The 24,694-nt window shown below is 40.2% G+C and overlaps 2 protein-coding genes across 3 annotated transcripts in view; one reads left to right on the forward strand and one right to left on the reverse strand.

Moving 5' to 3' along the window:
- Nucleotides 1–10,023, forward strand: part of LOC131953686 (uncharacterized) — a 52,421-nt gene extending 42,398 nt beyond the window's left edge. The window contains exon 2 of one of the 2 annotated variants that reach the window (XM_059316996.1): nt 845–10,022. In XM_059316996.1, the coding sequence (XP_059172979.1) occupies nt 845–7,615 (6,771 nt within the window). In that variant the 3' untranslated portion in view covers nt 7,616–10,022. Of the gene's footprint in view, nt 1–844 lie in introns of both variants that reach the window. The other variant, XM_059316997.1, reaches the window with a different exon arrangement.
- A 471-nt stretch (nt 10,024–10,494) lies between these two features.
- LOC131953691 (uncharacterized) overlaps nt 10,495–24,694 on the reverse strand; it is a 42,752-nt gene continuing 28,552 nt past the window's right edge. Inside the window, exons 18-26 of the mRNA XM_059317002.1 lie at nt 23,403–23,569; nt 22,487–22,680; nt 17,465–17,584; nt 16,029–16,287; nt 15,237–15,419; nt 13,669–13,850; nt 12,808–12,898; nt 10,848–10,933; nt 10,495–10,715 (exon numbers count right to left, since the gene is read on the reverse strand). Coding sequence (XP_059172985.1) covers nt 10,689–10,715; nt 10,848–10,933; nt 12,808–12,898; nt 13,669–13,850; nt 15,237–15,419; nt 16,029–16,287; nt 17,465–17,584; nt 22,487–22,680; nt 23,403–23,569 — 1,309 coding nt within the window. The 3' untranslated portion in view covers nt 10,495–10,688. The remainder of the gene's footprint in view (nt 10,716–10,847; nt 10,934–12,807; nt 12,899–13,668; nt 13,851–15,236; nt 15,420–16,028; nt 16,288–17,464; nt 17,585–22,486; nt 22,681–23,402; nt 23,570–24,694) is intronic.

The raw sequence follows: 24,694 nt of genomic DNA on the forward strand, positions 1-24,694 counted from the left end.
TTTGATGTGTTATTTCTTACATGAAATCAATTGGGAAAATATTTTATTAAAGACAGCCTTAATATATTGTATTACCGTGACAGGTTTGTATAATAGTAAACTACTGCATTAACTTCTCAATATAATTGATACATGTGTGGCTGTTGAATCGTTCGTATGCAAACATTGTTTTCAATAATTAAATCTCACATAGCAGGAGGGTCAAGTTGTTACCCTTTGTCTTTCAAAGATAAAGGAAATTCTTAGTTATATATTTAGAATTTAAGTTCTAAATAGTTTACAATCACGTCTTATATATAGAATATACTATGTAAATAATTAGACTTGGATTTTATTGTACCCCACTTAGCCAAGTTGCAGGCACCCATGTGTTCTTCCTAGCCCCAGTTGATCGATTCAGTGTAGTCTCATGTAGATATTCTTACGTCTTTACCACCGTCTGCCTACATTATTTACTTATATACCATATGTGTGCATGCCTTATAGGTTGTGAAAATCCATTATACAAATCTATTACTTTTAAACTAAGTCGATAGGAATTTACCTGCAATGAACCATTACCTGAACTGTGCTGGGTATTTTTCTATATTATATATCTTAATTTTTTTCAATAAACAACCCTGCAATCAAACAAAACTGTAAATATTTTCATGATTTGGAATTAGTAGGAAAGATATGATGAACTACAAGTGCTTCTTTGAAGTATGGCATGTAAATGAGTTTTAGTTTTATGTTTTCATTTCAATATTTCGTGTAAAATTAGTCTTTTAAATGTGTAGTATGTTTATTTTTGTCTCTGGTTGATAGACACGTTTCTCACATTATCTTTTGCCTTCTGTTTTAGACTGCTGACGAAAAGCTGCGCAACATTGGGAAAAACAACAACCAATCTGCGACAGTCGTTCAGACGCAGAACTTCACCTTCTACAAAAGCCCGCCCAAGCGGGACATTGAACCACAGCAGACGCCACAGCATCGGCAGCTCCAGCAGCAACCAGCAGCACAGCCAGAGAAGAAGGAGCCGAGCGTCGCTGACTCTGGCTCCGGTCAGCCCAACGCGATGGCCGAGCGCGCCATTGCTCGACAGGGTCACCGTGACCGTAACGGTCTCCGCGCAGCCGTCGAGCTAGAGCGCGCTGAAATCAAAAGACGGTCGAGGAGTGAAGGCCCGAATAGAAGAGTTCGCCAGTCTATGGATGAAAGGGAAGGCGGGAAAAAGCAGACGTACGACGGCGGCGGTAGATTCCCGCGCGAGCTCGACTCCCCCGAATCAGACGACAGCGCTGACGTCATTCGAGCAACCGGAAGACCTGATTCCGACTCGGACAGCGATCCGAAAAAATGGACCAAAAATCCGTTGATCGTTCGGAGAGTCAAGAGATCGGATAAGAAAGACGTTGATAAACGTTTCAGCGGGAATGAAAACGGGGCGTCGCCAAAGCTACGCGAGAGTTTCTACCACGGAGCAGAGCAGGACGCGAGCAGTGGAAACTCTGGATCCAGGGACGGTGGGAGCAGTGGTAAAGGGAGCAGTAAGTACCAGAAGTTGGAGGAGATGCGGAAACGAAGGTTGAACTTGTCCGTCACGTCGGATGAAGAAAGCACTCCAGCCTCGAGGATTTCCAGACTGCGTCAGCGAGCGATCCAAAGCGGGCTTGGCGAGCAGTCGAAATCTAACATCCAAACTAACCAGCAGCCCGTTAAACCGATTGACGTCAACCAATACGATAACGTCCGTGGTCTCCGGCAACTACAACGGCCACAGTCCGAACAAAATCCTCCGAATTATATTTCGTCCGGTGGTCAAAACGTCTCCGGAAATAATTTAGGATCGGGAATTTCCCGTCCTACATACACGGGTCGGTCGCCAACGACGACGGCCGTTCAGTATAACCAGTCTCCTAGCAACCAGAATTTCAACTCTAACTTTCAGACTGCGCAGACGAACTTTCAGCCAACCTCCAGGATACCAGTAGCATCGCCGCAGACAGAGAGAAGCAGAAACTCCTTTCAACCGCCAGCAACTAGCGCCCAGCAGAAGCAGATGTTTAGCCAACCAACTCCGGCACCAAAACAAGCCCCGGCCCGACCACCCCCACCCAACATTTCAGGGACCCGTCAGTCGTTCTACACGATCCCCGAACCCCACCTATCCCAAACATCTCGCGGCCTGTATAACAGTTCCCCGGAAGTAGTTCCCCGTAGATTCACAACCCAGGTTCGTGTACCGTCAGCTGATTCTATCCTAGAACCCACGTCATCGGTTACCTTTGACCAGACACAACGACCGGTCTCCCAATTCAACGAAGTGGTTGAGCTACGACTTAAAACTTCTCGCAATGACAAACCAACACAAAAACTTATCAAAAGCAGCCCGGCTAAAGCCAATTTATTCGGTACAAGTGATGATTCATTAGACGAACTCATCGAATCCAATATTCAATATTTAGACAGTGAAATCGACAAAGCTAAAGCGAAACGTACTTCACAGATTAACGTGTCGCGGTCGTCTAGTTTACCCGACCCTCGTAGACTGACAAACCACGCCTCCTCGGCCCCCGTCTTAAACGAGCAACCATCCATCCAAGTCCAGGCCAGTACTAGCATACAGTTTCACGTCTCATTACCGCAAGAATCTAGACAAAACATAAACGTCACCGGCCCTCCGCTGATAAAAATAGCGCCGTCTAACGCAGTTGAATACCAACCCGCGTATGGATACGAACAGCAGTTAAGGTCACAACCTGATGTAGTCCCGAGAAAATATTCCTACGATAGCCACTCCAGGTTGTCCAGGCCTACAAGCGAGTACTACGACAGGGACGACTTATCCAAATCTGACAGCCAGCTAAACGCTCAGGTCATCCTCCCAGGTTATATAGGCAAAAACCTTCACCCTGACCAAGCGTACGCCAGGGGTTGTGTCAGCGACATGAATCTCAGATCGGAAACAGCGACGTCACTGCAGGTACCTCAGATGGATAAAGGCATGTTCTCAGATGTAGAGTACGACATTGAAGTCTCCGAGAGGGTGAAAAAATGGGAGACGTTCATGAAGGTGCAGGATAATCAAGATAAGAAAAATCTCAACCTGACTCCCATACAAGAGCACGGCGAGAACGATGCACTGATGCTACCAAGCGAGGTCAGGAAATCAGTAATGTTGGGTAAAAACGGCGAGCTGGGCTACAACAGAGATTCATCCTATCTAACACCAGCCAAACCGCGACAGTTCAGCTCTGATACTTCCATCAACAGGAGCGTTGATTCAACCACGCCAAAGCTCTACTCCGTGGAGACAAACGCTCACCGATTCTTTCAGGTCATCCAGGATCCTATGATGGGACCAAAGCTCGGAGTTCAAGCTCAGAGCGTCAGCTCGTTGTTCACCGCACCAATCACCATCAAAACAGACAAGCCTTTCATGAGCGCAAACGAGCTTCGACAACAGCTTCTCTCTAATCGACAAAATCAGCAGCCCATAACAAGTGGACCAGTGCCAACGCCTGGTCAAGCTGTCATTCACTACGCGCCAGGATACAACTCAGCCTCGTCGTATGACGAATCCTCAGCGGTCGTTAAACGATCCCCGAGTTTAGGAACGCCCCGAGACTTGGCGAAACGAGGATCAAAATACCAGGACGAGCTGGAGGAGATATCTTCGGTCAAGACGGACTCTGTGGGCAACCTCAGACGGAGGTTCGATACGGACTCGGCAAACATGACGTCAGAAGATGACCAAAAGTCAGTCTCTACTGCCTCGGCCCGACTTAGCCGACCTTCTAAAACTTCACCGAAAGAGCAGGAATCTGTAGACTGGACAAAAATGATTCCAGGATATCAGCACAGGATTAAAGACACCGATGTCTGGTCGCCTAATCTTGAGAGCACCCAAGGCGTACCAGTCAGCATAGAGCGAGTCACTGCAAGAACTCTTCAGACAATACCGTTTTCAGAAGATCCATTCTGGAAGGAGATTGAAGAAATGACGTCTTTTGATCCCAACAGCATGGCTGGGCACCTGAGCTCAAGCCACGATAGAGTTACAGTCGAGCAAGTCAAAACCCAGTACCAGTTGGAACTGACCTCACCACATAGTTCCACGCTGCCAAACCAACCCAGAACGAACCTCCTGTCAACAAAAGAACGAATGCACAGATCGAAATCTCTTTACACGCCCAACATAACACCATTAACGATTAACGTGGATAAATCGTCTTCTAACGCAGTCAGTGCATTAGATGAAGTTCTTGACGACATCAGCAGATCTTCAATAGAACGAAAACAGATGAGTCCAAAGAAAAGAGCAATGGAATCCGAATCAAACTCCTTGAAGGGACCTAATTATATGAAACCTCTGCATGATCCTTCACAACCAAGTTTTAAATTTGAAGGCGGTCAGTTCAAATTTATTAAACCTACCACAGAACCCCAACCCCAACCCATGAAAGCGTTTGAGATTGGAGGGCTAGCCCAAATGAGAAACGAACCTGTAGTGGCTAAACAACCTCTACAGTTTTACCAACGTCAACGCCAACAGAATCAGACACAGCCGACCGTTCAACAAAATCGCCAGTCACAGGTGATGTCCAACAACGTAAACAACTACCAACTGGACCCGGATCTTCTCAAACAAAAGCTTCTAAGTACGGGCTTAGTCGTCGAGACAGACACCGAAGATACCCAGCCAGTGACGCATTACAGAAGCGGCTCCTTAGGAAGTGCTGTCCCTTACAAACCATACACAAACACTACAGCTTCATATTCATCAGGGTCAAACCAACCCCAGTTCAACCATGCAAATCAACCCACAACAAATTCAGAATATGTTTCTAAACCAACAGTCCCAGCAGTACAGCCAGTGTCAAGCTCCTTCAAGCCTCGACTACAGAACCAATCGGGCACAAGTGCGCTGGATGAAATCCAAAAAGCTCTGGAACCATTCAGAACGACGTCTTATCAACCAGGACCTGAATCGCTGTACGGAACGGCCGAGTTCGAATCTTTCAAAAAGGAACCAAACTACGATACAACAAGAGGGCCGCATACCAAATCTACAGGATGGTCATACCAACTACCGAATCAACCCAATGACAACAGATACACCACCGATGACTCGTCGTCTTCCTCTACACTAAAGCAAGTCCACGAGTCCATGGATGACCTCAAAGACTTGGCGCAAACAGTTGAAAAGAGAATCAATGTCATCAAGACTAAATTACAAAGAGCGGACGAGAAAAGTCTTGACAATATACTCACGTCCTTGAAAAGACTAACACCGGAAGTTAAAAATGAAGATCAAGAACCTTCATCTTTTGAAGACTACTACACGACAAAAAAATCAAAATTATCCGACGCCCTTCAAGAATTAGACAGAATATACAATAGCTTGGAGCTTAATGATAGCATAACAAGTATCCCTGAAAGAGGAAAATACAAGCAGTACCGACCAAGCAAGTCTAGCGATTATATCTTTGCCCCTCAGCCAAAATCAGAACACTTGAAACCAATGCAGACACGAATATCTTCCTTCTACATCCCTGGGCTTGAGAAGAATAAGAAAGAAGTGGACAAGGAAACAGAATCTGAGTTCGATATCATCACCAAGTCTTTTCAAGCTATCGTTGACGAGGTCAATCAGACGACGGACATGTTCTCGAAAGCGGCAGAAAGGAACCACCAGGAGAACACGGCACCGGAATCTCAGAAACAGACGTTCAAAATTATGCTGAAACCCGGAGAGTCTTCCGTAACCAAACCAGCTGTAACAACATCAGCAGGCGAGGTCGTCAAGTCCACCCCAGCCGCTGGTCCTAAAACTCAAGAATTTAAAGTCAAATCTGGAAGGTTCAGGTCCAAGGTTCAGGACGGTGCAGGGGAAGAAGATCCGAGCATAAAAACATCGCGGTCTAAATCTGTGCCAGGGTTGGAGTCTATGACGGTTGAGCTAGTGAATTGTGACGAGTCACCAGTGTACACCACCGAGCCTACAGTTTCAGTAGCGGCGACTATATCAAATGTTACAACCACAAACGCGATTGGAACGCCACCTTTGACCTCAAAGTTGCGTAGCCGGGTCCGTCCCGTAAAAGACAACAAAATAATCCAGGACGACCGTGCGACTAGGCGGGGCAGCAACGAGAAGATCCTGGGCATGCCGCCGTCACCGCAACCGTCCCCGAAGGTCACCAGAAAAATTATATACAACAACGGGGTTGACCTTGACCTCAAACTTCAACCTCCACACATGTTCCAGGACGGGCAAAAAGAAGGAGCCGCGGCACCGTCAAACGTTGAACCACCAAAGTCAACAAAACCAGCAGACGAGAAACCTGCGAGCAAAGACACCACCGTCACTCCAGCAGTTGTAATGTCTCCTGCAAACCAGAGAAAAATCCCTCCACCAACGGCTGCCAAACCTAACACCCGTTCTGAAGCGTCCATACCAACAGCCAGCAAAATCCCAACCATGACGTCCATCTCTAAAAAAGACAGCGACAAGCAGACGTTGAATCTGAAACTCAACACCAACAAGCCGGCCGTCTCAGACAGTAGCAGCAGCAGTAACGTCACAGTAACGTCATCAGCAGCATCCACCGCCAGCATCAACCTCACACCGCCCGTGTTTGACGCCAACCAACCTAAAACTAGTTTAAGCCACTCGGCCACGTTTGACTCGGAGGGTAGTTCCAGCGGTGGACAGCGAACAAAACGCAGGCTTGGCACCGGTGTGGCGATGATGCTGGATAGGTTCAACTCCTCTGAGGACGGCGTGGACAAGCTGAAGAAGCGACTCGGCACTCGCAGCGCGCCTGACCTCAGTGGAACACCCAACGATGATGCTGACGACAACGCAGATGAAACCCCAAAACCGAACCCATCTAAAGATTCAACAGAGAACAAGCCAGTAAATAAATCCCCATCACAAATCAAACCTGGAGTTAGTCAAATTCAAACAAATGTTGAAAAAACGAAACCGAATTCACTTCCAGAGTCCAAGCCCCAGCTAACTAAAGCCAACGTCGTGTCTTCTTTAGAAAGAAAACTCATCGACCCCGAAGCGAAGCCCCAGAGCTCGGGTACATCCTCCCCCCAGCCGCAGTCCCCAAACAAACCCCCACTCTACCCATGGAAACGCCTGCCCTCAGACCCTGATAAGCCAACCACAGACGGAAACCTTGAATCTAGCAGCATCGTTATCAACATCGGCTCCCCGAAAGTCGTCTCCAAAATCACGAAATCCATCAGCTCTGGGAACAACACGAGCGCGTCCCCGACGGAATCCCAGCGAGACTGTGACAGCCCTCGCGCGGGTTGCGGGTCACCTGGTTACGTCATACGCAGAGTTCGCCCCCCTGAACGTAAAATACAAACCGACTCGTCCAAGGACAGACCACACAGTTTTCATGAATTAATCTCCTGCTTTGAAAAAGACCCAAACAGGCTGCAAAGGTTGGACAAATTTCGAAAATGTGCATCAGCAGACGCCATCAATGCAGAAGTGATAGTCGATAAAGTCTTTCGATCCGAACCGGATTTAACAGTGCAAATGAAAGAACAAAGTAACGGAAAAAGTGAAGTTGTATTAAAGTTTGAGATGAAGTTAAAAAGTTGATTACAACTGTATAAGTTTGAGCTATGTATTGTTTGGTTAACTGTTGTTATAATACTCTTTGTGTATTCATTTTTATTCGTTTGAGAATCTCCTTAGTAGAATCATATTTATAAAGTGTTGAAATAGGTTTAGTCTTTATGTTACTAGATCTATACATTATAGTTTTATTTATAGTTCCACATTCAGTGTTGTTAAAATTAGATGCAAGATATTTATACTAAAAAAATATTGTAAATACTAATAGGCCTAATATAACTACTAATGCAAATAGATCTAAAGGGTCTATATAATGCAGCAAAACTAACAACTTGTAGTATCAGTTTGGCTTTATAAAATATCATGGCAAAAATTATTATTAAAATAACTTGATTTTTTTCTAATTTTAATTTTAGGTTTCTCAGTTCATATTTATTTCATTTTAAAAAAATAACATAAAATTGCAACATACAGCTGTATAAACATAGATAACATCATAGCACTTACCAGTAAATTTAATAAAACAAGTTTCATAAAACTTGAACTGCCTTTTTTTAAAAAATATTTTAATATTGCTACTGTAATCCTAGTCATTTTACATTACTTTTTTACAGTTTGTTTTTATAACTTGATTTTATTTATGTTTACTTTAGAATAGTTTTTACAGACTATTTTTTTCGCAGCTAACTTTGCCTATAAACCTTGTCAAACTTTTTGCCTGACTAACTTCTCAACTTCTCTTACTGTGACTTTTAGAGTTTAGAAACCATTCAGTCCTTGCTTATGCAGTTTTCGACATTTCGCATCCATAAAACTTTTATAAAGTTTTTCTTGCACAAACAGGAACTCTATGGTTTTCTGCTTATAACTCATCCTATGCAAATAAATGTATCCTATTGATTGACATGTAATTTTTATTTAAATTTTATGTCAATTTTTAATTTGACTTATTGTAAATAGTAGCTTCTATTTTCACTGACTGTTTATGAAAAAAATTTCTAAATTTTAATTTTCAAATTTTGAAATTTTATAAAGGTCAAATTTTAAAATGTTAATTTAAAAACTGTGCCTTGTATTTAACTTAACACACTTGATATAAAAACAATATTATCACCATTTTGTATAACACAAAGTTACAAATACATTCATCTTAATCTTATTAATAGTTGGAATATTTTCATAAGGGTTTTTTTTTCAAGGTTTAATTTCTAAACTAAATCCATTGTAAAAATGTTATATCGTGAAAGTGAATTGTTTGAAAGTATAGTTAAAAAACATGTGATAAGTATTGGTAAATAATGAAAATAAGTTTTTAGAAGAACAAAAAAGTTACTTCATTATAGGGGGGTCATTATGTGATATTTAAATCTCAGTAACCAAATGAAGTCTATGTATGCTATTGTATGATGGTTGAATTACCTGATTTGTAATAAATTGTACATACATTTTTTGGTGCTTTAGTTTCATAATGTCTTTTTAGTTTGGTGCTTTAATTTAAAGATAAATAACTGCACCTAAAAGTACTATCTTGTGCCTTGGTACTGTATACTTTTGTGATGTACAGATGTAGTGTGTACAGGTATTTGTAGTGTGTACATTATATTACAGTGTCGTGACTACAGTAAAACAGCCAATCTCCGTGCAATAGACCTTACAATAAAACAACAGTATTGCTATTGTTCTTTATTTTTACTTTCTGTTTAAACCTAATGAATTTTAAACAATTTACTAACTGCTTTTTTAATTATTATTTTTTTAGTAAAGCAAGTAAAACATTAATGTAGAAGTTGTTTTTCATTATGTAATGGCCTGTGGCATTTTGAATGGCTTTCAAATATATGTGATAAATTTATATATTTCAATGTTTTATTCTAAACAATTTTGTTTTAATTTTTATCGAAAGCTTTTATTTTTAACATTACAAATTTATGTAGTTTAAACTGTCAAATTAAAACAGGAATATTACATTTAAAATTCTCTATTACAAGAATTAGTTCCTGCATTCATACACTACCATTTTGTTTACATTTTTTTAACAGGTGTGTGTAGTATTTATTTATATTAGCTTCTCTTGTACTCGATCAGCAATGTATTCAACATATCAAAGGGTTTCATTGTACAAAATACTTTGTCAAAACCCTGCAAGTATGGTGGAGTGGACGGGAAATTTAAGAAGTAATTTGTGAGTAAATTTTATTTATTTGTACTAGCATGACCTGATTACGACTCATTATTACCTGGCCAATCAAAATGTATAATTCTGGTGCAATGCATTAAATATAACAGGCTGGTTTGCCATTAATAATGAATGAAACAAAACTGATGTGTTCTTGTTTTTTTTTTCTTATCAAAATATTCTGTGTTCATGTTTTTATTTGTGAAGCATTCTGTCATTTTGTTTTATTTTTTGTTCAATATTATGTGTTCATGTTTTCTCTTTTTTATTAACCGTTAATTGCTTATGTTTTGTATGCTAAGTACTATGTGTTTATGTCTGTCTTTTTGTAAAAAAAATAAATAACTGTATGATGCTGCCACCTATATGATCAGCAATCTTTACTTTTCCAACTAAATATATAACATCTTTTGAGACTTGTGAGCCATTGCTCTGCATTAAAAAATATTGCAAACAACCCAGAGATTAGACATTTTTTTTTAACCAAAAGCCATAACATGACCTGGATAGAAGGCTTCTAGTAGTTATGGGCGCAAGCTCTATAACTATAAAAACTTCTCTAAAACCTCTGTTCATATTCCATGTTTTGTTAGCAATCCAAGGGAGGCAATACTTTGCATTTACAGTTGACATTTATTTTAAAGTAACAAATTTATAAAGGTATTTTATGGCCATAAAACATTGAATAAAAAACAAAAGTGACGCTTTAATATGTAGAAGGGGAAGTAATCCCAGTGTTTTATTGTTAAAGATCTTTAATTTATGTGAATTAGGTTTGGCAATCTTAAAAAAATACAACATTTTCTAGTGTTGTTTTTAATTGTGTGGGGTTATAAACTTCAGGATTTCTCTGTTCTGTGGTAGCTGTTACAGTTACAGATGTGAATTTTTTTATACAGTTAAATTATTCTGACAAAATTATCAAGGAAGGCAGCTGTAGATCTCAACCTGATGAAGAAATTAAATTAAACATAATAACATTAATGGCCTAAACAAATGGTGAAACATGCAAATAAAATGTCAGATTAACTTAATTTAAGTAGATATTTTTAAATTGTTCTCTATATAAGCTATTCTTACCAAATCAATTTCACCAATAAAACTATTTTCATTTCTTCCTGGACATTGACCAATCACAATGGGGGAAAAGTTGTTGACAAGATTGCCTGTAAAATGAGAAAAAAATAACAAAATGTCTGAATGTTAAAGGACTGGCTATATTGAAATTATTTGTTAGAACATTAATTTTCCTTTAGTGAAAAAAAAAACCCTCTCTTTATGTCAGAATCTTTAATTTTAAAAATTGGAAAATTGGTGCTTTGAATTCTAAAAAAAAAAAAAAGTAAATCCTGTAATACTAAAGGGAAATAATGCAACGTTTACTTCTTTTCATGTTTATTTCCCGCGTTTAATTAAAATTTAAGAGAAAAGCAAAATATTCTCTATGCTACCTCTACACAAAAAATAATACACATTACAGGGTAAAGGTAATCTATCGTCCCCTTTCCCATAATAAAAAAAATCTGTAAAATATAACTACTCTAACAATGAAAACCTTCGCAAATAAACATATCAATTTTACCGGTAAACTGAGACAATGTAATTACTTAACCTTAAATATGAATGTTGTGCTCGTTTTACTGAAGATTTCCGAATTGACAGGGGGGAAATGCCCTATTCCCGATTACAATAACAGACTTTTTTTTATGCCTTTTGATGCTCTAAAAAGAGATATTTTTCTCATTCTCATGCTTAACACCTATTTTGATTTGTAATTAAATGTATTTTTTTCTTACTAACTACAACCAATGTGTATATATATATATATAATATATATATATATATATATATATATATATATATATATATATATATATATATATATATATATATATATATATATATATATATATATATATATTGTTACGTACCCCCTTCTCTAATCCTTTCGAACTAGTCAGGGGATCGTAAACAAGAAGAAGAAAAATAAAAATAAATAAATGCCAACTTCAGTAATCTCTATTTATTCGCCACAAAATACAACATCTAACATTAACCCGCCACCACATGGAACACAATAGGAAAAATACACAACTATCTACAACAACTAAAGTACTTAGTACGATTACCCTACTGGTCCCTAACCGTCTAGCCTAGCCTAAGTCTAAAACATGTCGTGGCTTTCCACTAGCTCACAGAGACGACCCATGTCTGTCTCCTCTAGACCTAGCTATCCGAGACGTGTCCGTCCGTCTCCGAGTGTGTGTCGAGAGTGTCCCCCTAGTCTCCGGTCTACCCTCCTAAAGTACTCGTCCCCCGCTATACACCGTGGGAACGATTTTAATTATAGCTAACCCTAGGTCAGATCCGTCCATGACCGTCTACTCGGCCCTGTGCGATCTGGAAGGTTTTCCCAGCCGTAAATCACAAGCTGTTGGCCACGTTAATAGCTGGGACCCCAAGACACCAGGTATGCGCCGCCCACAGCGTGGAACCCAATCCGGTATGGCCGTCACGGCCCAAAGGTTCACACGGCCAGCACTGGTCAGTCTCTGACCACCGCCAGGTTGATGGATGAGCGTGAGATCGCTACCCCAACATACGGGTCAGCCCAGGTCAAACATCAGGTGGTCGTAACAATATATATATATATATATATATATATATATATATATATATATATATATATATATATGTGTGTGTGTGTATGTGTATATATATATTAATATATATAGCATATATATATATATATATATATATATATATATATATATATATATATATATATATATATATATATATATATATATATATATATATATATACGTATAAAGACTACAACTATAAACGAAATAAAGCGGGGGTGAACTTCCATAAAATTTTTAAAAAAAATTTCCTGACAGGACGAGTAAACTGACCATAACGTGATTAGCATGCCATGTTGGCTACCGAAGACTCAACACTGTAACACAGCTGAGTCAAATCCATCACTTTCCCCTTACAAATCACACACAAAAAAACGTGTTCACTGATAGCTCACCTTTTAATGGCACCTTCCTGGCATAGCCGTTGACCACACCTGTTAGGTGCGTGCCGTCATACGTCAATCTGACGTCATTCATCCCGTCATGCTAAATAATAAATGCAAAAATAATTGAAATTTTTTTAAAGATATTGAATAAAACTTTTAAAATTAATTTTATTAGCTTTGGATGCCGTGTAAAAACAAATTATGCAAACTTTTGCAAAAAAAATAAAGTACAAAACTAATGAATCTCAACAACTGTTTAGTACCAAATTAGCAAACATAGATTCTGCAAACCTAATAAGGTAGGTTAAGGAAAGGTTATAAGAGGGTTCATGGGACAAGTGAAGAGTTCACTTGTTCAAATGACCTCGGCATATGAAACAATAATGTGGTCAGCAATATGCCCAGCCGCCTTTACTTTCCCTAACGTGAGTCAGGTACCCATTAGAGCTGGGTGGACTCAGGGAAGTTCTACTGACTTGAATCCGGATTTGAAATCGGGTTTAAATTCTAACGCTTTACCTCTAGACCACGCAAACATAGTACGTATTTCTACATAGCCAGAAAGGCCATATATAACATAATTGCATTTATTAAAATAAATCTCGTTAGATATTCAATCAACATCATCAGCCAAATCTCAGAACCATAAAACATTGTCAGTAGATTGAGCCATTTGAAAACTTGAGCTAAACAGTAACTTTCTTGGAATTTGTTTTATTAGTAAATTAGTTGATCAAGTTAAAAACGCCATAAGCTTTTAAAATACTTTTGAAGTAAAATTTCTTAGGTCAAGAGACAAAAAAAAAACACCATCAGCTGTTAGACCTTGACCTAGACTCAACACCAACGGTATGTTCAATATTTACTCACCACCGGTAAGGTAACGGACGAGCCAGCAGACGACAGATCTGTCTTCAGGGTCATGGTGACGTCATCACCGGAAGTGGATAGATGGACAGAGGGCGGGGACGCAGAATTGGCGCCACAGTTGGACAGGATGTCCATGCTTTGTTTAGAGCTGACCCTGGCGGCTCGTCTGCTCCTGGTGCCGCCTGAAATAACAGCAGAAGACCAAAAATATGTGAGCGTTATGTGTATAGGTGTAATAGTGGAGATCAAAGACAGTAAAATGATAGTTGTATTATTTATGTGGTATGACATGTGTGTTGCCCAGTCTTCTTTGGGTTTTCCTAGCTTTTGTTACGTACCTTTTAGAAATTGGTGAAACCAGTTTTTTATTTCAGGCATTTTTATCTGAAGGGGGGGGGGGGGTGGGTGCAACTGAAAACTTTTGGGAGATGGGTGCACTCAAATTTCCGAGAAGGGGGTTGAAAATCGTTAAAGTAGTTATTTTCTATATTTATAAATTGTTTATTTTCCGATTTCGTCGGGTTGGCCGTTGAACTTACTACATGGGGCAGTCGTCCCGCTCCCCCCCCCGTCCCCGTCCCCGTCCCCCATCTCCCGAATAGGTGTCTCAAGGGAAACTTTTGATGAAACACAGTAATGCTCTTACAAGCTCCTCTGATATGCCAAAGTTATAAGCCGAGTGGCGTAGTGAAATTATTACAGGCCAAGATTACAAAACTTGGACCAGTACCCTCACAAAGTACACCACGTCATAGACAATTCTAGCCTCAGGGGCGTAGTGAGGGGGGGGGGGGGGGCGGGGTGCCGACAGCACCGGGTGACACCATTTAGGGGGTGACACCAAGGCAAAAAATAGCAAAATATATAGAGAAAAATGATAATTCCACTTAATTAAGTGATTAATTCGAGTGTTAAATAGTCTTCTAAGAGGTGCAAATCGAAAGTCTAAGGGGGGGGGGGGGATGCAAATCGAAAGTTTGAGGGGAGGGGGTGCAAATCGAAAATTGAAAGTTTGTCCCCGGGTCTATACGCGCTTCGCCTCTGGGGGGTGACACCATAGTGCCGCACCGGGTGACACCCGACCTCACTACGCCACTGTCTAGCCTGTACATCTTTCACTTACCCAGGTGTTTCTTACAATGACCTGGTGTTTGGCTAACCTTGGTTATTCTAATACTCACCTGATATAAGAATCGTTAAACTACTTCTTACTATGATCCTATATTTGATTCACCTAGGTATTTCGTAAGATGGCCGAGCATTTGCCTAACCCAGATATTTTCTTAAGATGACCCAGTATTCGACTCACCAGGTTATTTGTTAAGATTACACAGTATTTGACTCGCCCAGACATTTCCTCAGATGACCAAGTATTTGACTCACCCAGGTATTTCGTAAAATGACCAAGTATTTGACTGGCCAAAAAAATTCTTAAGATGACCCATAATTTGACTCACCCAGGTATTTCTTATGATGGCCCATAATTTGACTCACCTAAATATTTCCTCAGATGACCAAGTATTTGACTCACCCAGGTATTTCGTAAAATGACCAAGTATTTGACTGACCTAAATATTTCTTAAGATGACCCGGTATTTGACCTGTCCCTCTTTTGACACTACCGTCAGGGAGAGTTATCTCCCACTGTTGGTTACTTCCGTTCTGCTGCAAGGTCATCTGAAGGTCAGCCGGAACATCTCCAGTGCCTGTTCGCACGGTACCATCTGGCATCGTCAGCGTCCATTTTTTCCCTGAAAAAAAAACATTGTTTTTTTTTTTTAATCCAAATTCATCATCGGTAAAAAGAAAAAGTCTGAAGCCACCTTCTGTGAAGGCCGGGTTCAGATAAGTTTTTTTTTTAGTTTAAAGTTTAAGTTAACAACAAGCCCGATACACTAGATGCAAATAAATATGTTAGCAACACACACAGTATAAAAGGGGGATGGAGTAGTCTAACGGTAGAGAGGTAGACTGCTAACTCGGAAGTTCGAATCTGGGTTCATATCAGTAGACCGTTCCCGAGTTCATCCAGCTCTGACGAGTACCTAACTCGCGTCAGGGAAAGTAAAGGCAGCTGAAAATAGAGCTGGCTACACTATCCCTTCAAATTCCGAGGTCACAGAAAGTAGTAAACTCTACTTCACTTACCCCATAGACCGTCAGCTTAGAAGGGTAACTTTACTCACCTTTACAGTATAAAAGTAGTCAGACGCATCCTTTAGGACATACAATGAAGTTAACTAACAACAAAAACCAACCCGCACCCCCTTAACATAAAGTATCCAAAATGTTTGAACATACAAGTTTTAGTTCACGTTGACCGAAAATCACAACAACAATCGCTTTATTGAAATATTTACCTAATGTTGAGCTATTTTTAGATTTCTGTCCTTGTCCTTGACCCTGCGCTGAGGTCATCAGGTCAGACGGCACGGCCCCTGTGCCGGTCCTCACGGTCCCGTCCGGCAGAGTGGCACTCCAGACGGTGCCGGTGCCGGCACCCTGGCTCCTGATGGCGGCACTCACGTCTGCCGGCATCTCCCCCACGCCACTTCGGACTGACCCGTCCGGTAAGGTGACCTTCCATCGGTTGATGACGTCACTTCCGCCAGTCGCGATCTGTACATCGCAGGTTAAAAAAAATCTTTTTAACAACTTATAAAACTAAATAGCCTAATCCAAGTGAGAGAAAAATTACCCATAAAGAATTCTAATACAATCAATTTGAATTAATATAAAGAAGTGTAAATATATTTTAAAAAATAATATTATTTTTTTGTTTTAGATCAGGGGTCTCCAAACTTTTTAGTCCGAGGGCCGCATTAACTATCAAATTTCAGTTCGGGGGCCAATTTGTTTCTAGGCATGTCGTGATTTTTCTGAGCAAAGTTCCTTAGCTATCACCAACAAACGTTTTTTTTCCGTGGACAAAAAATCTCCGCGGGCCGGATGAGAGGACTTCGCGGGCCGCATCAGGCCCGTGGGCCTTAGTTTGGAGACCCCTGTTTTAGATGATCTGTTGACGTTTTGCATCACTGAACTAAGAATTTAAGGCGGCTGTAGTTTGTGTGTTGTATTTTTTTTAAATATGCGCTAGTTATATTTTATTTGCGAGTTATGTATCAATTAATCATTTAAATTTTTTGAATAATTGATAATCATTTATTTGTTTTAAATGTTAAATCAATATGCATTGCCTTAAACCACATAAATTAAATTAAATATATTATCAACTTTTTGAACCATTTTACTATTTTAAAAAATTGAATCATTATTATTCTGAATTTTTAAAAGGGTCATCCATAAATGACGTCACGCTATTTTTGACGATTTTTATCTTCCCCCTCCCCTTCGTCACACATCGTCACAAAAAGCCAGACCCCCCAACTAAAGTGGCGTCACACATCAGCCTACAACCCCCGCAAAATTGCAGTTGAATTTTTCTTATAACATCGATATTTTTCCAAAATCTTGTCTGAACTCTATCAAATTAGAGTGTTTTAATAAATTGCAACAGGAATTGATCAGTCTTCTAAAATGCGAAATAACGTCTAAAATTTGTTTTTTAACAATGCTTTTTTATACTGCAAAAGTGTGACGTCGCAACATCTGAACCCCCCCCCCCCACCCCCTCATCACACACCATCACAAAATTACGGACCCCCCCCCCTCCCCCCTACGAGTGTGACGTCATTTATGGACGACTCCTAATGTGATAGAAGAATTAAAAAACATCTTAAATCACTCGGGTAAGAAACAGACTAGTAGTACAGCGAATAACAAAAAGTGACATCACCTTGGCAGCTGGCGAATAGACTTCCTGGAAGAGGTCAAGGATCTCCTGGGGTATTGGACCGGTTCCAGACTTGACCTCTCCACTGGGCAGCTTGACCTTCCAGCCGTTGACGTGTGAGGTCTGATGACGTCAGAGATTAATCAATGTAAGGTTGTAGTTTCGACTTTATTGTGTACACTATGTAAACAGTGTGTACTAGCTACTCGTGTGTGTAATGTTTGTGGTGTGTTGTGTGTTTAAAGTACTACTCACAGAGGCGTAGCGAGGAGGGGGGCGGGGGGGGGACATATGTCCCCGGGCGCCGACCTTAGGGGGGGGGCGCCAAATTAAAAGTTTTTGAGGGGGTGTGCAAATGAAAAGTTCTAGGGGGGGGTGCAAATCGAAAGTTTGTCCCCGGGTGCCGGGAAGGGTCGCTACGCCTCTGACTACTCATTGGGTCCTGAAGTTGAATTCAACTTTTTCTGTTATCTCGCCTTATGCCCTAACGCGAGAAAGTAGTGAAGTTCCATTTCAAACCTGGCGGTCTATCGGGCACTTGTTTCTGGGACCATGGCATATGAAGGGATAGAGTAGTCAGCACTATGTTCAGAGTTGGGTGGACTTAGGGACGGTGTACTGACTTGAACCCGGATTCAAACTCGAGACTTACGGGCTAGCAGTCCAGCTCTCTACCGCTAGACGACGCCGTCCCATTATGTACTCAATAATGTATGCAGGGCCGGCGCTACCTATAAGGCGAACTATGCTGTCGCATCGGGCGCCATCCCTCGGGGGGGGGGGGCGCAAAAAAATTGTTTAATCGTTATTATCAAAAAGTACCTAATAATTAATAGCTTTGATTATCTTTTATAAACTATAGATAGTAATATACAAAGGAGTAGCGATCTATTTGGGCGCCCAGGACGAACTATTAATTTTGCGCCCCCACCCCAAATTTAGGTCTATGTAGGCCTATATCCGCGATGATGAGAATACAACCCCAACCTCCCTAATTTGGAAAGGTCGGGACGCTTTTTACCAGTCCCTTTGCCTTTTTATTTTGGTGTCACATAACTGATGTAGAAAACGATTAAATAAGTTCGTAATTTAACTTTCGAACCTTTCAAACGGTTATCTAATTTTAATGTTAATTTAGTGATCGCTCCAACGATAGACAGGGCGTTCCAAAACACGTGACATTTTGGTTTTTAAGTCTCGTTTTCTCTGACTTTGAATTGGAAATCTGTTCTGGTGTATAGAGTTTTGTTATGGCGGAGTTTTCAAAGTATTGTACTTGTTTGGTAAGTTTTGATGAATCGTTTAGATTTGGCAGTAACGGTGGAAGGCTGTTGTTGTTATGGTTTTGGTAGGTATAAAGTATCGAAGTGTTAAAGTGTCGTATGTTTATTTGGCTGTTGTGTAGTTGTAGTCTAGTGGAATCTAAATGGTAGTAGAGAAATGAGAATGTGGGTGATGAGGTATCGTAGTTCTGGAGTTCGGGAATATCGAGTCTTGTGGTATCAAGGTATCGAATTGTGTTGACTGTTAACGTGTAGTAGTAGGTCCAGTGAAATCGTTGTTGATTGGGAGTATCGTTTGTAGAGCTTGGTGAAGTTAAGTGAGTTGGTGTCGTAGTTCTGGAGCATCGAGTCTAGTTATGTTTAGGTATCGAATTTTGTGAATGTAGTAGAGTATATCGAGTAGTCGAGTTTATCGTACGTTAGCTGATTTCAATTCAGGACGGAACACACTACAAAGAAAGGTAGGCGTTTTCTAGCTGAAAAATCTTTAGTTTTTTTTAGGAATATATATTACCACTATAATATTATATAGGCTGGAATTTATAACTCACCGTAAACATAGTTTTTTCAAATTATAATTGTTTTTTATATTTAATCAATAATTTATAGCACAGTCTTAAACAGGGTTCGGCAACCTTTTGAGCCGCAAGAGCCAAAAGTTACTATTTACAAAAGTTCCCAGTTTTTAAAGAGCCACTAACATTTGTATTTCAATATTTTTGGCATTTGATTCGGATTAGATATATACTTTTGAATTTTAATTTGAAATAAATAGCTTTAAATATGAAAGAATATTTATACTTAAAAAACATACTAATATTTAGCACAAAACATATTAAAGTATTTCACTCTGCTATGATAAAATTAGTAAACAAATAATATAACTATACGACTATCCCAATCCAATTTAAAAGCCAATAACTTTTTTCTTTCTTTACGGACACCACCGGCTCAGGAGGTGTCTCCCATAACCCGGCAGCCCTAAACACGACCAACTCCGACCAATAGCTTGGGTATCGGTCGCTTCGGTTCTCATCGGGCTTATCTTCCTACCCACTGAACGCAGGGTAAACTCGTACCCCACCGGCTCAAACGTAGGAAGCTAATAACATTTAAAAACTACGTCACTCTGGTCAAATTAATACATACTGACCGATAGAGAAATGAATTCTGAATAAGAATAATATTGCTCATTTAACGATATTCGAAAAAGTCGGCACTGGCAAGAATGGAACCTTCGCCACGGGGCTGGCTACAGCACGGTCTGGGTCTGGTGCCCAAGCGGCTGTCAGCTGTCCGTATCCTTTCTGCCTCGCCTACTCTCATTGTTCTCTGATGAGTGTTTTTTCATTTTTAAAGTTGTTTTTCTTTACAATAATTTTAATGAGTTTTGAAAAAATTGCAAAATAATCTATATATATAATTCTCTTCTGGGAGACGCTAGAAAACAAGCTGTAAACGCGCTCTCTACCATCCCCACCCGTACATGGTCTTAGTGAGCTGTGGTTCACGCTGTTTACCTTCGTGGAGTCGGGTTTAGTGACGGCTATTAGGGGCAGATAATTTATTTTGAAACGATTTTAAACGTTGGGGGGGGGGGGGGGAAAGGAAGGGGGGGTTATGGTCCTTTGGTCCTTAACGAGCTACTTATAGTGTTTTAAAGAAATATTTTCAGTGTCAGCGTTAGTACTGTCGAATTCACAAATTATGAATTACTGAAAAGTAGAAAACAACTAAATAGCGGCGTATGTTATGCCGCGGGCCGGCTCGTTATCAATATTTGTGCATGGAACTGGAGAGCCGCATCTTGACATCAAAGTAGCCGCATGCGGCTCGCGAGCCGCAGGATGCCGACCCCTGTCTTAAACAGTTGCCCGAATTCGATTATTGGAAAGTGTCCCTTTGTTTAGGGATCCAAAATTAAGAATGAAGATGAGTTCATGGTAATCTGCGTTGAATGTCATCAAAATTGACTAGAAGTATGTTATAATAAAGCTACCGTCTTTAAACCTTCAAACCAAAAATACAGTTAAGTAGTCAATTGACAAAATATATTCTATTGCCATGGATACATAGTTAATATACAATTTCTTTTTTATAATTATTACGTAATAAAATTTAGATTGTTTATTGTTTCTCAAGCACGTCTTAGTCACATTTTGTTAATTTAGCTATTTTGTTTAAAGTTATTTCCCTTGAATAAAATATGGTATTTGAATTTCCAAATGGGAGATAATTCATCCATTTCAAATTCCTGCACCTTAGGCTGACAGCTTACATATAAATACAACTTTAAGTTACTATTTGCTATTGTAACATTTATATAGAGCAGAAGTTCTAAACTAAATAGTTTGTTAGTTTTTTTAGCATTATCCAGTTGAAAAACAAATATATCAGTAGCCGTTGTAGATTGCAATAATGAATGTTACTAGACATACATTACGAGATAGCGCAACTAATGCGTCGAAATCGTCTTAGTCGCAAAATCTAATCATCTAATTAACTTTCTTTTTATTATTTTTCACCCTCTCCTAAAGGATTTATATATAACATTTGTAGGCTGGAATCTATAACATTTATAACCTTTTATTTTTCAAAAACAAAAAAAAATCGTTACATAATCACACAATATTGACATATTACAATTTTAACCAAAGACATTCAAGCTTAAAACAGGTACATTCCGTTCTGGAACTCACATTGGGAGGTCGGCAGAGAGCCCAACACTACAAGAAGTGTGGGGGTTTTTTCAGTGTTTTTTTCCAGACTTTTTTTCCGGGAGCGGGGGGGGGGGGGGGAGGGAGAGAAACATTTGAAATTTTTCTAAGAGGGAGGGGGGGCTATGTCTGTAAGTACAAAGTAGACTCGTGGACTTAGCAACAATTTCAATAGAATGTGATTACGCTTGTGAATAGGAATTAAAGAAATTAGTACAAATTTTTGCGACGAAGGAGGCAAGTAAAATGTTGATGTCTACTTATAACGTTTATGCAATTGATAATAAATTAATATGTCACTTTTAATTAATTTTTTTCTTATAAATATGTTTTATTAATTGATCTGTGTGAAAGGGGGCGTTTTAATAAGTTTTGCCTAGGGCGCTAAATAACCTGGCGCCGGCACTGAATGTGTGTGTATTATGTTGAGATGTGTGCCATTACACACCATTAAAAAACAATCCCAACTTTCCATATTTTATCAAGTCCTTATCGAACCAAAAACAAATTGTATTGCCATTTAACTAATTTCACATTGGAAATTTGCGGCATACAATTTTAAACAAATACCAAATGGCTGAATTTCAGTTTGCTATATTATTAGCAGAAATTATCGATGTTGTGTTCTGGGAGGAGATGGCTATTTTACCTTGACCAATACAGTTTATTACATAGCCTTCGTATTCTCAATAGCTAAAAAAAAATACACAAAAACACGCACAAATACACACACAAGCTGACCCCACCAATACACACACACAACCACACTTACACACAAACACAAACCTCCACACACCAACCCCCCCCCCAAAAAAAAAACACATACAAACCCACACACACAACACACACACACAAACCCACACACACAACACACACACAAACCCACTCACAACCCACACACACAAAAACGAACCCCCCTCCCCCCCCCCCCACACACACAAACACAAACTCCACACACGAACCCCCCCCTAAACACACACACAAACCCACACACACAACCCACACACAAACAAACCCCCACATACCTGAGGTAGCGGGATCTCGCCTTTAGCGAACTGCGTGACGCCGTCAGGTAGAGCCCCCCGTCCTTCCAGAACCTTCTGACCGTTGACCCTGGTCACCTCCCAGTGGGGGGAGCCCCCGTCACGGCTGGTTGACCTTAGCAAGAGATTGGCTGGGTTGGCGGAGTATTTCTGTAGGGTCAGCATCGGTGTTCTCCCTTCAATAAAACAAAGGTTTCTATTGGTCAATATGTTCTCCCTTCAATAAAACAAAGGTTTCTATTGGTCAACGACCAAAAGTATGTAAGTTAATCAGCTATGTTATTCCTTCAATACAACAAAGGTTTCTATTGGTCAACGACCACAACATATTTTGAAAAAATTCGAATCTAAAGCTAAAGCATCAAGACACGCTTTAACAAAGTTATAGCTACGTTTTTTTTTAAATATATAAACTAATCAGTGTTTCATTAAGATATTTTACTGAGGATTGGGGGGGGGGGGGCACTTGAAACTATCGGGAGGGGAGAGTGCTTACTTACATTTCGGCGGGGCGGACACTGGTTGCAATTTTTATTTTGTATATAAATTTTATTTAACCTGGGGAAGGGGGGCGGTAGACGTGTGCTTCGTGGGTGCACTGCCCCCCCCCCCCCGACTCCTCACCCCTCAGGGATTCCTGAAAGAAACTCTGTAACTAATATATCATGTCAATATTGCTGTATGTTAACCATGTGTTAAAACGCCTTAATAATAAAATATCACACTAAACTGGTGTTAGGTTATTGCTAACCCTAACCCTAAGGGAATATTACATACGTAACCGCAACTACCCACAACTCCCCCCCCCCCCCGCCCCCCATTTTACGTAAAATGTAGATAGGTCCGTCGTAGTATAAAAATGTTACTAAATAAAGATGACCAATCATAAACGTCGTACCTTGTCCGCTCTCCAACACGTGACCGTTTGGTGCCAGCACTGACCAGGTGGATGTGACCTGGCCAGGGGTCAAGGCCGGACCCAGCAGAAACTCGTCCAACAAAGCCTGGGGGATCTGCCCCGGCCCTTCTTGTAACTCTGAGCCATCGGGCTTGGAGATTTGCCATCTGTAAGCACAAACAGTGGTGTTAGTTGAACGTCTTGTTTAAAGCAGACGTTTGAAGAAATATATGTTTACAAGCTTACTTTTGTGTAGATTAAATGAGGAGAGGGGGGTGTAGTGTTTCTTTCAGACTTTGAAATTTCAGGGGGGAGGATCGGACTAGATTTTTCGGAGTGGGGTGGGGGGAGGGTCTCTGATAAAAGTATATTTCTTTATTTCTTTTTTCGATTTCGTTCTGGGAGGGGGGGGCGTAGACATGCTTCAGTGGTGGGGGGGGGGGGGGGGGGCAGTGAAGAAAGAAACTCTGGCGGCGTGGTCTGGCGGTACAGCAAACGATGGCTAACACGAAGGAAATGAAGTTCGGCCAAAAACTCACACAAAATATGTTTTCCTACTCAATACACGAAATGTAATGGCATGGAACGATATTTTGATTATCCGAAATTAAAATAATTAAAAGTATTAATACATGATCTTTATCAAGAAATAAAACAAATACTTTATTAAAAAAAACGTTTATATACAGCTTTTAAATGCAATGGAAAATAAATATTTTTTTTAGAAAAAAAAAACTTAAAGAAACTTTTTAAATAATGAAACAAACTAGCTTTCATTTCGAAACGTATTTTATTTTGTTATCTATTGTAAGTGTTGTTCGCTAAAATGTGTAGTAAGAGACCTATGCTTTTAATGAAACATAGTACATTTATTCTGTTACCTTTTATTCGTGTCACGGGTTCTTATTGTTTGTCCAGTCACTGGTTCGTGTCACCGGTAGTTACCTGAATATTGTGTTACCAGTTGGGGTCACTGGTTCGTGTCACCATTTCTTGTAACCTGTTCCTGTCACCATTTCGTGTAACCGGTTCGTGTCACCATTTCTTGTAACCTGTTCCTGTCACCATTTCGTGTAACCGGTTCGTGTCACCATTTTGTGTAACCGGTTCGTGTCACCATTTCGTGTAACCGGTTCGTGTCACCATTTCGTGTAACCGGTTCGTGTCACCGGTAATTATCAGCATATTGTGTCACTGGTTCATGTCACCGGTTGATGTCACTGGTTCATGTCACTGGTTCATGTCACTGGTTCATGTCACCGGTTGATGTCACTGGTTCATGTCACCGGTTG

The sequence above is a fragment of the Physella acuta genome, unplaced genomic scaffold, assembly GCF_028476545.2.
Source record: "Physella acuta isolate Inbredline_101_S28 unplaced genomic scaffold, ASM2847654v3 ptg000938l, whole genome shotgun sequence".
NCBI classification, from domain to species: Eukaryota; Metazoa; Mollusca; class Gastropoda; family Physidae; genus Physella; species Physella acuta.